Source organism: Oryza glaberrima, chromosome 10 (genome assembly GCF_000147395.1).
Source record: "Oryza glaberrima chromosome 10, OglaRS2, whole genome shotgun sequence".
NCBI classification, from domain to species: domain Eukaryota; kingdom Viridiplantae; phylum Streptophyta; class Magnoliopsida; order Poales; family Poaceae; genus Oryza; species Oryza glaberrima.
In genome coordinates this window covers 3,122,986-3,137,661 of record NC_068335.1, presented here as the reverse complement: position 1 = coordinate 3,137,661, position 14,676 = coordinate 3,122,986, and the positions used below count along the sequence as shown (strand labels likewise).

General features: G+C 45.0%; 1 protein-coding gene across 1 annotated transcript; it reads left to right on the top strand.

Moving 5' to 3' along the window:
- Positions 1–9,531: 9,531 nt before the first annotated feature.
- Positions 9,532–10,917, top strand: LOC127785665 (proline-rich protein 2-like). The gene is made up of 2 exons (XM_052313059.1): positions 9,532–9,772; positions 10,062–10,917. The coding sequence occupies exons 1-2, from the start codon at positions 9,598–9,600 to the stop codon at positions 10,700–10,702; spliced, it is 816 nt and encodes a 271-aa protein (XP_052169019.1). The 5' UTR covers positions 9,532–9,597; the 3' UTR covers positions 10,703–10,917.
- Positions 10,918–14,676: the final 3,759 nt, after the last annotated feature.

The window sequence follows — 14,676 nt, the reverse complement described above, 5'->3', positions numbered from 1 at the left end:
AGTCCTACACCTAATACAACTCCAAGTCCTAAACTCTAACCGACTACGTACACATATTCGACACAAACTCTAACAAACTCCACCTTGGAGAATATGCCACGCTAATCCGAATTCGTTACTTGCTCGAATTTCAATGTACCAGGACTTGAGTTAATCCTTTTTCGCCGCTCACGCCGAGCCGCCCTGACAAGCCTCCACCAGGCTCACCGTAACAAGAGACTCCACTATCCCTGTAATTTCTTCCTTCTGACTCCACCTGCAACAGTGCTCCACCTTCTCTCATATCGCCATAGTCATCTTGCCAAGCTAATTGAATTCTTCCTAGCTGTCACATCATAGACTTACCGAAGACCATGTTCACCTCCATCTACCGTTTTAAGTATGACTTGATCTAATCCATGGCTAGATAACCGATGTCATAACCAAATAGATAAATCAAACTCACCAGACATGGAGAAAACCCTTTCTTCCTTGTCGTCTTATGAACTGAGCTAATAAATCCAACATCCACGCTTTTCCGCATCCGTAGACTGAATTCCCGATAATTTGAGAAAATCACCGTTGCTTTGAATCATTCGAAGAAATTACCACCATAGCACTTGCTCTTCTCCTTCCGTGACGCAGATTCTATATATCCCCATCATGCAAACCCTGCAGATTCTGGATATATCCTATACTGCCAAACGATTTTCACCCGCTGTTGCCCGGGACGTTCTTCACGCACGCTTGTTGTCACACACCTACACCCGAGCTGCACCTTTTGCACTGATATCTTGGCCACAATTGATCGAAGGGCTCCCCGAAGTGCTAATGTCTAGGTGTTGTTGCTTTTCCACGGCCTCGGCATCCATCACAGACACTGACTCGGCTGGCAAAAATCATGGACTCGGCTTCGGAGTCCCTCCTACAAGTCTCCGTGTTCATCTTGCTCCAACATCTATCCGCACCATCAGCCTCTTCTCTTGGCCCACTTCTGATCTTAGCGCCCTACACCACCACGTCTGCCCACCACGCCTGCGACATGCACTAATCCGAGTGCTAATGCACTAGTGCCGCTCTGTCGGCTGTAGATGAGTCCGTAGCCCTGCACACCATGCAAAACTTCTTTTATCTGTACGTCTCATGCATCCTTCCCATCATAGCCACCGTAAGATTACCAAGCCAACAAGCTCCTGCATCATATTAATTGATACCTTGCATATACATGCAATTAATTTAACCAATGCACTTTTGATTTGCTCCTGTACATGACTGGCTATGACTCATTGCACGAGTTCCAGACAACTTCTGCTCGTTCTATATTGTGTGATGTTCCTGTGCGTGCCGCTGCCGCCTCCTTTGACCGGAGCCGGCCCGATGAACTTCGCCGGCACCTGCACGACGACTATACCAAGCCGTGCTCCTACCACTCGATGCTCGTCATCCCAAATCACCGCCGCCAAGAGGTCCCAATCCGATCTCCTTTTGCCTTGGTGATTTGTTCGATTGCAAAGCAATCCCATGGAACTCCTTTGCTGACTTCATGAGGCCAATTGCATCCGATTTCTTCAAATCAGAGTCCGCATCGCCGCCTCTTCTCGTGTTCGACTTGGCTTCGTCTTCTACAATTGTGCCGCACGCGCTGTGACCGGACTCCGAATCCGCATCCGCTACTACGCCGCGAACCCCATCAGAAAAGATACCGCGTAATCACCGCTCAAACCGAGCCTGCTACCAATGACGCCGCTTTGGTCTACGCCGCCGGCTTGACCACGACGCGAGGATCGCTCACACCGCCGTGGCCCTGACCATCTCCAAGCTTCATGTACGCCTCCACGACTTCCTACACCGCCACCAAACACTTCGGGTCAATTCCATCGAGAGCGAATGCCGCCGATCAATAACCAGTGCCTGCCACAATGCAATGCTTGTCATGCGTACGTTGTCACTGTAGCAATCCATCACGCACTGCCTCGTCATCAACACCTCCACATCAGCACCAAGGATCCATCCGCTCCGACTTCCAATTGACCACCCGTCAATCCAGTCGCGAGCCGAAGCCGACAAATCACATGCCGTCTTCCTAGTCGCCAAACAACCCGAGTGCTACGTCTAGCCATCTCCCTGTCGAACGCAACTCATCGAAAGGCCCGGGCCACCCCACCAAGAGTGTTCGATTCCACCGACCGAGAACGCCGATCGCCTCCAGTTTCAATCAACCCCGAGCGTGTGGCCACACGTCTCCCTGTTGAGAGTAGCTCACCGGAAAGTTCGAGCCACCCGCTCGAAGTGTCCGACCCACCGATTGAATTGCCAGTCGCTTCCGCCGCCATCAACCCGAGCACCACGTCTGGTCATCTCCCTGTTGATTGCAGCCATCAAACAGTTCAGACCGCCGCCTGAAGTGTCCGATTCCACCGATCAAATTCCGTTGAGTGTCGCCGTGCTCCACCTTGCGTCCATGTCCGTCCCTGGACACCCTGTGTAGTCGTTGCGGCGTGTAGCACCTCCCTCGTACCTCTACCATGGATCTCCCGTAGGCTCTGATACCACTTGTTATAAAACTAGCCCCGAAATCGACATCGGTAGCTAAACGCGGAAGAAAACACCGTAGGAGATCCAAACATGATGACGACACCAAGGCACGATATTTGATAACGGAATTCAGCCGAGGCCTACATCTCCAGGGCACTGATTACGGGCGCTCCTCCCCGATCCAGCATATCACAGCGTATCAGAGTTACAATGACTCACGACCGGTCGCTGCCGGCAGCCGCTCCCTCTCGCTATGCTATGTCGCCATGCGGTTACAACAAGCACGCCCCTCTATTTATGAGAGATTCTAGGATAGAGTCCGACTCATACTCTAGTCATACACCTAATACAACTTCAAGTCCTAAACTGTAACCGACTACGTACATATATTCGACACAAACTCTAATAACTAAGAACCCAATTATATAGAGGAGCTGTTCCAGCTGGCGTGGCACCGGTAGGCAGATGGCCCGTGAGTATATCAGAAGCGACCAAGTGAGGATCGCGTACGCATAGCACGGCCGGCAGCATCTAAGAGTAACTGAGCGAGTGCATGCGTGCATGGGCCGCTCGGTGCGCCGCTCACCTCGGTGACATACAAAAATCAGACAACAGATAAAGTTCTAGCCGAAACAATATCTACAATCATAATCATGAATCATTTTAATCATTGTTCATGTACTACAACTGATATTGTGTATTTGTCATCTTCTAAACTGTAATTGCCATCTGTCATAAAGAAAGCTGATTGAGAACTTATATCTAGAAAGTACTTATTGGCCCATATGCCAAAGAGCCCCTATTTGATGAACATCCATGTGCAAACAGAAATAGCAAACACCTTATTTTCTCTCTATCTGTCAAGTACATTAGTTCATCACTTCCTTACTTGCTTCGCATGGCTTGACACCACCTCGTGCCTTTACACAAGCCATCACGTCACATGTTCCTGTTCCTCACCATAGCAAGACACCATAGCTACCCTTCCTCCTCCTCCCTAGTGACACGGCGTATTACAAGAAAAATATTTTGTAGAGATATTTTTCTAATACTATAGAGACACTTTTCAAAAAATACCTTTACAATATTATATAGACATTAAAAAATACCTAATAAGTGTCTAATGGTGAATTATCTCTACAAACGAAGAGACATTTTACAAAATGTCTATAAGATGGTAGAGATATGTTCTAGAGACATTAGATTGTACCACAATCATATGAAACCAATGAAAAAACAATAAAATATTTTCCCTTGTTTTTGCCAATCCTCGAAACTTATGATCAATTGCACAAATCATTCTTATCTTCAAGTTACTAACCAACTCAACCCCAAGTCATTACTTGTATGTTGTTGCCTTGAGTTACTTATATTTAGTCATTTAGTATATATTTTTATTGTAAGAAGTGTCTTCACAGAGTTTAAAATGTCTCAAGAAAATATCTTTATATATCAGGCACAGTTTAAAGTACCGAAAGAATGCCTCTACAAGATAAAATCTAATAAAATGTGCTGAAAATATTTCTAAAGTGTTCATAGAGTAAAAGTTTTCTAGGCAATTTTTAAAGTGCCTCTATAAAGTGTCTCTACACTATAAAACTCCCGATCTAAGAGGCAATTTGCAAAATACCTCTACAAAAGTGTCTTTATATAAGACTTTTGTTGTAGTTGCGGTAAGTGCGAGGCCCTTCTTTCTTCCCCAAGTTGTGCTAATAGCAATCTTGGGGTCCTTTTCCTAGCGAGACGACCATTGCCTTCTTTCTCTGCACCCCCTTACTTTATATCTTCTCCGGTGATGAGCTCTGCAACCGGTTGAAAGTTCAAGATTTGAGCAAAAACTCAGAGATTCAATTGGAAGAAGTTAAAGATTTTGAATATAAAGATGTTTTAGATTTTGGTATAATGTTTGTGATCTCAGTTGAAAGTTTGAGGAGTTAAAAAGTTTTATATGTTTCACTTAAATTATTTGAAATCTAGGTATGAAAAGCAATTGTGAACTGAAGATTTGTACAAAGGAGAAAAACGTATGGCATATAGGTAGAGTGGAAGGGAACCAGTCGCGTATCAGCATATATGCTTAAAACAACAGAATATATAAGTAAAGTTGGCAAATGCGTCTTTATCGTCCAATATTCTGTTTAGATGCTTCCTTTTTTTAGAAACGTTTAGATCCTTCTTTGAGCTGTAAAGTGACTTCAAACTGTCATAGGTCTAACATCTCATATTATGCACACTACTAAAAAAACGATTTTTCTGGACAAGAGCCCCCCGTAGGTTGCAGGCGGATCATCGTAACTAGTTGTGCCTGCAAAACCCGGCATGCATTTTTTTTCGTACGGCTCCTTAAAAGACCCACATGCAAAAATATATTTCGCGGGTGGATCTGTTAACCAATCCATCCCTATAAAAAGAGCAGCATCTTTGCATCCAACAACAACCAATCAACCAATAATAGACATATCGGCGAGAAATTTTAACCAATAATCAACTAATCCATCCCTAGAAACACCAACCAATACATCCTAAAAACATGAACCAATCAAGATCGGGAGAAATTTGGGATGCCTTACACACAAATCGGGAGAACATGCGGCGCCGCTGACCGCTATGCTCCGCCCCCGCTACTGTACGTCACACCTACCATCGTGCCCCACCTTCTCACACTTGTCCCACCTGGCGTGCCTGAGCTCGCCGGACACGTTGGCACACTTCTTGACCGTCTTCCCCTCGGGCCCCGTGGTCGTGGTCGTGATCGACACCACCTCCGACTTCTCACCAGTGGCATGCTCCGCCCGACCGCTCAACACGCCCTCACCCTACCATAAACACCACCACCATTCACCCTGGGCACCTTCTCCCCTCCTCCTCGCTCCACCGATGGTGCAACTCATGTCTGACGCGGCCTCGCCCTAGCGTTGGGTGCAGAGGTACCTCCTTTGACCTATTTCTCCTCCGTTGGCAGTCTCCCGGCCAGGTGGGGGAAGAAGAGGGAGGGAGCGAGGGACGAAGGGGGAGGGGTAGGGTTGTGCGAGAGAGAGAGAGAGAGAGAGATGACAAGGAGGAGGAGGGGATGTGCGACTGCAGACGGGGAGGAGCGGTTGCGAGAGAGAGGAGAGGATGGCGGTACCTATGAGTTGATACCTATGAGGAGTTTTGTAGTAGTGACACTACCAAAAAGCGATTTTTACGACAATTGAGTTTTATTTCCAGTGGTGGATCTAAAAAGCTCTGCCCTTGAAAATGGAAGAGTGGTCTAAAAACCTAGCCCTGCCAGTAAAAATAATTTTTGCAGGCGGGATTTTAATAAGAGCACCGCTTGTAAAAATACCTCTATCTTTGTGAGTGGTGCTCTTAACACCCTGCCATTAAGAATTGATTTTTTAATGGCGGAGTAATGAACACCACCTGCAAAACCTACTACTGAACCAACAGTTGCATCGTATTATCCTCTCCTCTCCCTTCTCTCTCTTGATGTTTGTTGCAGCACGGGGAAGGGGTGGCTAGGAGGCCCAGGACCGCGCGAACTCCTCGCCGTCCTACGGTGCACACCTCGCGAAGAATAAGTGGCGGGGAAGGGGTGGCGGCCGGTTTGCAGCAAAGGGTGGGGGCGATGGCTACTCGGTGAAGGGGAGAGGCGGTGGCAAAGCATAGGGGACACGACTGCTTCGGGTTGAGGATGGCCCTGATGACCATGACGGCTCAAGTTGGCAAGGCCGGGACGACAATGGCTACCACGGCGACCGTTCGTCTTCTCTGCCTACTCTGCCACGCAGAACCTCAAGAGCTCCATCAACATCATGCATGTGCATCTTGGACAACGAGGACAACGGTAATCGAGACCGGGCCACCAGATCTAGCGGTGGCGGTGCTTGGGACCGCCAGATGCCTAGCTAGATCTGGTGGCGGTGGTAGTCCAAGGAGATGGCTGCCCTCCGCGACGACGGGTCCACGTGCAAGCTCGGTGACGGTGGCCCTCGGTGGCGATGGCTCCACGCGTAGTTCGGCAATGGTGACCCTCGGTGGCTAGGGTTGCGGCCAGCTCGGTGATGGTGGCGACGACGACAACTTCAGCTTGGGTTCCTGCTTCCTACTGCTCGGCAATAACAAATTTGGGAAGCTTGTGTTGATGCATGTGAATTTGGGATAAGGATTTGGGACATTGATTGTGGATCCTGATTTTAATTTTTTTCCATTTTAATTTTTTTCCTCCTATAAGAATATTTTCGTTGGCGGGTCTCTTTAGCTATTATACGGTGAAACTAGTTTTTTTTCGCTAGCGGCCTTCTTAGCTTGGCCACCTGCGAAAGTCGATTTTTGCTGGCGGTCGGCAAGGCCAATGAAAACGAGCAAAAACCTGATTTGGACGCTAGCAAAAACCTGATTTGTACGTAGTAGTGTTAGTACTTCATAAAAATATTACTATCCATTATTCTTGCCACTTCAATCTCATTTGATAAGTTAGTAACTAAATTACTACGAGATCTGGTCGATAAAAAGATTACTTCCATTGTATGCACTACAATTACAATATGATCCACTAGTAATGTTGTACTCAAGTCCTCGTAGGACTCTGGTATTTTTACTCACGTACGGTTTAATTGAATCACAAAAGATCGAGCATATGCTTTCTCTTTTGCAGGGGCAAAATGATAGTAGGAGTATATTGTTTACTTAGTACTCCCTCTGTTTCAAAATATTTGACACCATTGACTTTTTAGTACGTGCTTAACCATTCGTCTTATTTAAAAAATTTAAGTAATTATTTATTCTTTTTATATCATTTGATTCATTGTTAAATATACTTTCATGTACACATATAGTTTTACATATTTCACAAATATTTTTAATAAGATGAACGGTCAAACATGTGCTAAAAAGTCAATGGTGTCAACTATTTTGAAACGGAGGGAATACTATATATACTTATATATTGTTTCATTTAATCACATCACATGAGTAAAATAATTAGGAGTACCATGTGTACACGCACAGTTACACACGTCTAGTGCGGTGCGGACAATAAAATTACAAGGTACGGTGCGGTTGCGATGGGCCCTGGCCGGCGACTTTGCCGGCGATGACCAACGCAACTGCCGTGGGATATCATCAACCGGGTCGGCGGGGCCGCCGTACGTCCTCCTCCGCACGGAGCACGTACAATGCATTGTCCAAGCGGCGTCACACGAGCCGCAAGCCCACCATCCCCTGAACCAGGGTTCACTCTATCGGTTACTCTATCGGTTGAGGCGTTTGTATCGGGGGTCACCGAAAATTCAGAAATTTTGGAAATTTCGGTCTGAAATTTCCGAAATTTTAAGTAAAATTTAGTTGAATTTAAACAAATATTACCTAAATTCATGAAAAAAATTAAAAAAAATGAAAAATTTCAGCCGAAATAATATCGTATCGGAAGTGACCGAAATTTCGGTCCGAAATTTCCAACCCTGCCCTGAACACACTGTCAGATGAGCTAGGCTGGGTTCGGTTCTAGAGGATGGACCGTTAAACGAGCCATGGTAGAAAAAAATCTAGGTAAAATAACCCAACAAATGGACAGGCAGTTCCATCGGCCAGCTCGACTGGTGGGTAGACTATTGCTGCAAAGACTTGTAAATTAACTTCTTATTGCAGATCATTTTCTTTATGAAATGTTATTTGAAATTTTATATTTGACTTTAATTCCTTTTTAAACTATTTTGGCAATGGCACAACAGGAACTGGAAAAGAAAACCCAATAAATACCAGCATGATAAAATTTTGAAAAAAGATTTTAGCTGTTTCAAATTTTGTTACACGTTACCATCTAAACTCCTTGGGAAAAGAAAATGTTGATTTGGATATATATTAGTATATATGGTCTTCAAGATAAAAGTTTCACCGTCAATTTCTATTGCAAGGTATTTAAAAATGCTGATAAAATTATACTAACAGTATTTTTTAATTCATTCTAAATATTTAAAAGGACATTAATATCGAAAACTTTTAAAGTTTGCCATTAAACACATCTAAACTGCAATGAGATTCCATTAAAGTCAACAGTATAGTTGTTCCTTCAACATATATAGCAGATTGTTAAAATAGGAAAACACTTTCCAGAAATTCAGTAAACCACTGAGAAGTTCATTTGGAATATCTGAATTAATATAATTGAATTAAACTGAAATGTTACAATAACCCTCTTTTTGACAGCGACACAATAAATAAAGGTTAGTTTTAAAATATTAACAGCAAGAGGACCAACAGGGCAACAGGACAGAGGGCCCAAAACCAAGCAGGATCAATTGATAACATTTTGGTTAAATTTTCATTATAAACTGTTGGATCTAGCAGTCAAATTTGAGGTTAAAAAACAATATATACATGAATACCCAGAATCCACCACATCTCTTTAATAGTACCTACATATACTGCTGAACTGAAGACATGAATGCCTTTCTTTCTCTATGGTGACCTACAGAATGTGGCACAGATGTAGCAGTGCCACAGATGTAACAGTTATTCAACTTGAACAATTCAAGTTAAACCTGGGACCAAATTAAAATCTCCGGCCATGCTGCAAATACACCCCTTGTACTTCCAACACAATCTCAACAATAACTGTTCTTTCAATGCAGCCAATTGTTGTTGCAAACTTGCAGTTAATTGTTCATGCATCTCTGCATGCATTGCCCTAAAGGAAAGATAATTAAGTTGCCCAGTGCCAGATGCACAATGGCAAGAATTGCAGATCTGAGAAAACAGAGAGAACAATCATCAACTTTTAACGGCACATTTACTAACAATCTGCAAAGCCGGTGCCTGATTGAACTGGTAGCTCAGCTGATCACTACTATCTACTACCTAGCTAGTCGCAGTTTAATTTAACACACCATCTACCTAGTTGCAATTTAATTTACTCTCTCCTGCATATGCCAAATGCTTCTGTTGCACTTGCATGGATATGAACATAATATTGCATGTAGCTTTGCATGCATATGCTCTTCTTGATCACTATATAAACCCATCACTGCCTCTCTTCTTGCTCATCTCCCAATCCACTACTTCTTCTTGCTGATCATCATATATCTCTTGTGAGCTTCAGCAATGGGGGCTCTGCCAAGGGCTCTAGTCCTCGGCGTTTGCGCCGCCGTCTTGCTGGTGAACGTGCTCGCCGTTGCCGCCGACGGCAACGCCGCGGCGGCGGCGTCCATGGTCGTCGGATTGGCCAAGTGCGCCGACTGCACCAGGAAGAACATGAAAGCTGAGGCCGTTTTCAAGGGTATGTTGATATCATAAATAATCACGCAATATGGTCCAATTAATCATTGTCATTTATTTAAACTACTACCTGAAAAATGCTTGTTCTAAGTTCTCATAAATGCAAGACGTTTTTGGTTGTCCTAAGTCAATTTTTTTTAAATTAAACCAAATTTATATTAAAAATATATATCGCAATATTTATGACACCAAATTAATTTCATTAAATCTATCATTAATATATTCTTTTATATTGTGTATATATTTTGTGTTGAAAATGCTGCTGCATTTTTATTCTTGATTTTGTTCAGGTGTTCGCGTGGCGATCAAGTGCAAGAACAGCAACGGCGAGTACGAGACGAAGGCCACCGGCGAGGTCGGCAAGTCTGGCGCGTTCGCCGTGCCCCTCGCGGCGGACCTCCTCGGCGACGACGGCGAGCTGAGGCAGCAATGCTTCGCGCAGCTGCACAGCGCGGCGTCGAACCAGCCATGCCCCGGGCAGGAGCCGTCGTGGATCGTCAACGCCGCCGCCGACAAGAAGAAGACCTTCGTCGCCGTCGCCGGCGACACCCACTTCCCGTCGTCGGAGTGCGCGTCGGCGTTCCTCTGCGACCCGTTCCACAAGAAGGACTTCTTCTTCCACTACAAGAACCCGTCGCCGCCAGCGCCGGCGGCGTACCACAAGCCGCCGCCGTCGTACACGCACCCGGCGCCGCCGGTGTACTCCTACCCGACGCCGGCGTACTCTCACCCGACGCCGGTGTACAAGCAGCCGCTGCCGACGCCGTCGCCGCCGATCTACCACCCGCCGGCGGAGGAGAAGAAGGTGGCGATGCAGGACGACGCGGAGGCTGACCCCGAGCTGTTCAAGAAGCTGCTGCCATTGATCAAGAAGAATCCATTCATCAAGTTCCCCAAGCTCCCGCCTGTGGAGGTGGAGGCAAAGCCATAGATGGTCGCCGGCTTCGCCGCGGCGCCATGATCGATCGATCGAAGCGAGGAAACATGAGTACTAGCTGGTTTAATTGCTTCGTTTCTTTGTGTGTTTTTCACATCGGCTACTCGAGCTAGTTAATTACTGCCCTTCTAGCGTTGTTGAAGCTTGGTCTGTTGCCTGCCTGCTAGCTTAACTATTCAGATATAAATAAAAGCTTCTGTTCTCTATGATGTGATTACATGTTTGCCGGATTGAATGGATACCTAGCTACTAGCTTAGCTAGCTTAATTAATTTTATTGGATGCATACTAAAATCTTGCATTTTTTCCATACAAATATTTACTTCCTCGTTTCATATTATAAGATGCTTTGATTTTCTTTATTTTTAAGTAAAGTGTATGACCGGTCACTTAGCTTGTATCACTGTGTCATCTAGAACTTGTGTCACTGTGTCATCTAGATCCCCGAACTCTAAAAATGCTAATTCAGATCCCATAACTTGCTAAAGTGTGTCATTCTAGTCCAACATGGCTACGGACCATTATAGCATGCTATGTGACACTGGTGTGGCATACCACACGGATGCTGATGTGGCATGCCACTTCTGCTTGTCCAACTAAAGAAGAGGGAAAAAAAGAGAGAGAAGAAAGGGAAAGAAGAGAGGAAAATGGAAAAAAGAAAAAGGAGAAAAGGAAAGAAAACTTTTCTAAGTGGGCCCCAGTTGTCAGTCAATATAGAGATATTGCTGGTGCCACGTCAGCATTTGTGGGGATTTTGGATTATTTATCACTCTCTTCGATGGTGCATTCTCAAATGCCATCATTCCCATTAACTTTGATTATTTGCCATTGTGACCTACCAAGTTGTTTCTATTTTACCATTTTTTAACTAACAACTCAGCAAAACGATGAGAAAATGACCACATGCCCCTCTCATTCATCTTCCTTCTACCATCTTCCTCTCCGACATGGCATGAACCAGTCTCCAACATGGGACAAGCCAAGCAGTAGGGACAACTATTGCCATGAATGAGCTGGGGCAGCAGGACGAGCAATGGATGTGACGATGCTTGATGGTTCGCCGTTGGGTCGTCCGGGCGAAGGCAATACATCTCGGTTGCAGGCCCTCTACCTCGCATAAATCTTGTGAACTTGAGAGAAGCGACGCAAATAGAGGTGGGGCACCTGGGGGGGAGGTGTCAGGGTTATGGATACCACATACCTAATAGTAGTTGACTAAGTCTCGGCATGACTCACCACTTACCATGTCTTATACGGAAACAACCTGCGGATATAGGAGGAGTTCCGGATAAGAAAAGACAACCAGAGTTCTACATGGAAACGACAAGGACTACTCGGATTGTATCCATATTGGTTTCCCTAGTTCTACTTGGACAAGGGGACACCTATGGGTATAAATACAAGGCCCCCTAGAAGGAGAGGGGACACAGACGATCAACACACACCCACCATAGAAGACACGAAACAATAGATCAAGACACAAGATCAACATACAAGCCAACATACGCCAAGACAAGATACCGGATATTGATTTCAAGGATAAGCACGGCTAGTCCCCTACGGTGTCTCCGGATACTGTCAGGAGAGACGAAAGCGCTATCTTTGATCTTGCCGGGCACGAACTCGAGGAGGAAGGCTACCCTGTTGTCGACTACGAGTCAGACCTTCAGACCGCCATGTCGACAACAGTTAGATAGACTACCCAAATATTATACTGGTGTGATTATGATGAATAAGAGCAATGACCAGCATCGGCCAACAGGATGTAGGGTTATTACCTGACAATTCAGGGGCCCGAACCTGTATAAAAATCCCTGTCTCCATCTCTTTTACCTCAGTCTCGTGTATATCCTAGTACCAACGATCCCCATACCATGCGAATACCGGAATCGCGACATCAAACGTTGACAGGAGGGCAGGAGCCAGCGTGGGTCAAGCTGTCAAGTTGTATGCTCTCTCACCAGCATGAGTATCTCGCTTGTGGTCAAGGTGGCCTCGACATATCCTCGCTCATCAACGACCTCACCGTCAAAAATCCCGGAGGCTTGTGTCATCCATCCAACTACAACTGTACCTGGGATTCCCACGCCAGAGAGGAAGAAGAGAAGATATGAGAGGGGCAGTGAGGTCATTTTCTGTTTCTTTTAGTATGTTGGCCGTCAAAAGTGATAAAATAGAAACAATTTGGTGAATCACGATGACAAACAATCAAATTTACTGGGAAAGATGGATAGCATTTGAGAATGTGCCATTCAATAGAGTGGCAAATAGTCCAAAATCTCGCATTTGTATGGCATGTCACATCAACGCCACGTAGCAAGCTAAAATGGTCCATAGCTATCTTGGACCAGAATGACACACTTTTGCTGGAATGGTCCGAACAGAGTAGAAAATTGGCGAGAAAATCGAATCAAAAAAATAATATATGACAAAATGATCTTGAATGGCTCTCTTGGCACTTAAAGAGAAATGTTCAGACTTAATTTTCACTCTTAAGCAAACGGCCGGCGAGCAGGTGCCTGCCCTTCACTGGATATTTCGGATTGTTGGGCCGGGGCATTACCGGGCCAGGATTTGGCTAGCTTCATTCGATGGGCTATAGCCCAGTCTAAAATGCCTCTCGTTGAGCACTGAGCCCATTGGGTTTGTACATCGCTGGCACTTTCGAAGCGCGCGCACCTGCGCCAAGAGAGAAGATCGATGGTGTGCACCGCCAACGCGGCATCTCCGACGCGTGTAACGTTAATCGCCTCTCCAGCATGCTTAATGCTAATGGCAATTAGCGATAGACATATTTTCAATAATTAAAAATATTTGAGTTGAAAATTTTAAATCATGAATTGAAAGTTAAAATTTAAATATCAGTTGAAAATTTTTGTAGTTTGAGTTGAAAGTTTTTAAATTTGACTTGAATATTTTCATATTCGAGTTGAAAATGTCGTAATTTGAAAGTTTTCAAGTTTAAGGTGAAAGTTTTCAAAATCGGATATAGTATATTTAAAAAGAATAGGCAAGCTTTGCCTTTCGTTCGAAATTTTCTTTTTACAGGTAAGGAAAAAAATATTTACAGCATCACGGTCGGGAATCTCTGCTAGGTGTTTGGCTCCAGCCATAGCCCAAGATTTCGCCTCTTCCTTTATCTTCGCGATTGGGGCCACCGTGGTTAGCTCCTTGTTTTGGAAAATTCGTTGGTTTCGCTCCTTCCAAACTTCCCAAGAGATTATGAGGATTAAGAATCGAGTCCCATGCTTGGGTGCTTCTTGACATGTTTCAAGTGATTCCCATCAGTGATGTGTTGTGGTCGATTGCGCCCAGTTTATCAGCATGATGGGTTCACAGGCAACCCAAGTAGCAATGGCATCCTAGATTTTCCTTGTATATCTGCAATCCGCCAGCAGATGTAGGGATGTCTCATCTGTGCACCGGCAAAGGGGACAAACGCCGTTGTTTTTCCAGCCCCTGATCGCCAGCCGGTCCGAGGTCCAGACCCAATTTTAGATTATTAGCCATGCGAAGGTTTTACACTTGCGTGGGGCCCAAGCTTTCCAAATTAAGGTGTCAAAGTTTGTTTTTAGCGACCCCAAGAACTGCGCCTTGTAGGCTGAGGATGCCGAGTATTCTCCATGACTCGTGAACTTCCAGGTAATTTCATCATTCTCGTGTTGAGAGTTTTATATGTAAAGTTAAAAGTTTAGGATTTGAGTTGGAAGTTTGAAAAGTTGAACAGAAAATTTTAATTTTTTAGTTAAAAGTATTTAGAGATTAAAAATCAAGACTCCACATCTTCGTTTGGTACACTTTTAGCCTCACAAAAGCCTAGCGGGCCACGTGAGAAACCAGCCTATGCTTGTGGGCTCATGCGCGAGCGACTTCTTTAAGTTGCATGTCTATGCGAAAACGACTCCTCTCGCCACTATTTTATACGTAAAATCTAATTCGAGAGCCCTCTCGTTTTAGCGCTATTGCCCG

Coding starts and splice junctions, on each gene's coding strand:
- LOC127785665 (XM_052313059.1), top strand. CDS start 9,598: ATGGGGGCTCTGCCAAGGGCTCTAGTCCTCGGCGTTTGCGCCGCCGTC. Junction 9,773..10,061: donor AGCTGAGGCCGTTTTCAAGG/GTATGTTGATAT, acceptor GATTTTGTTCAG/GTGTTCGCGTGGCGATCAAG.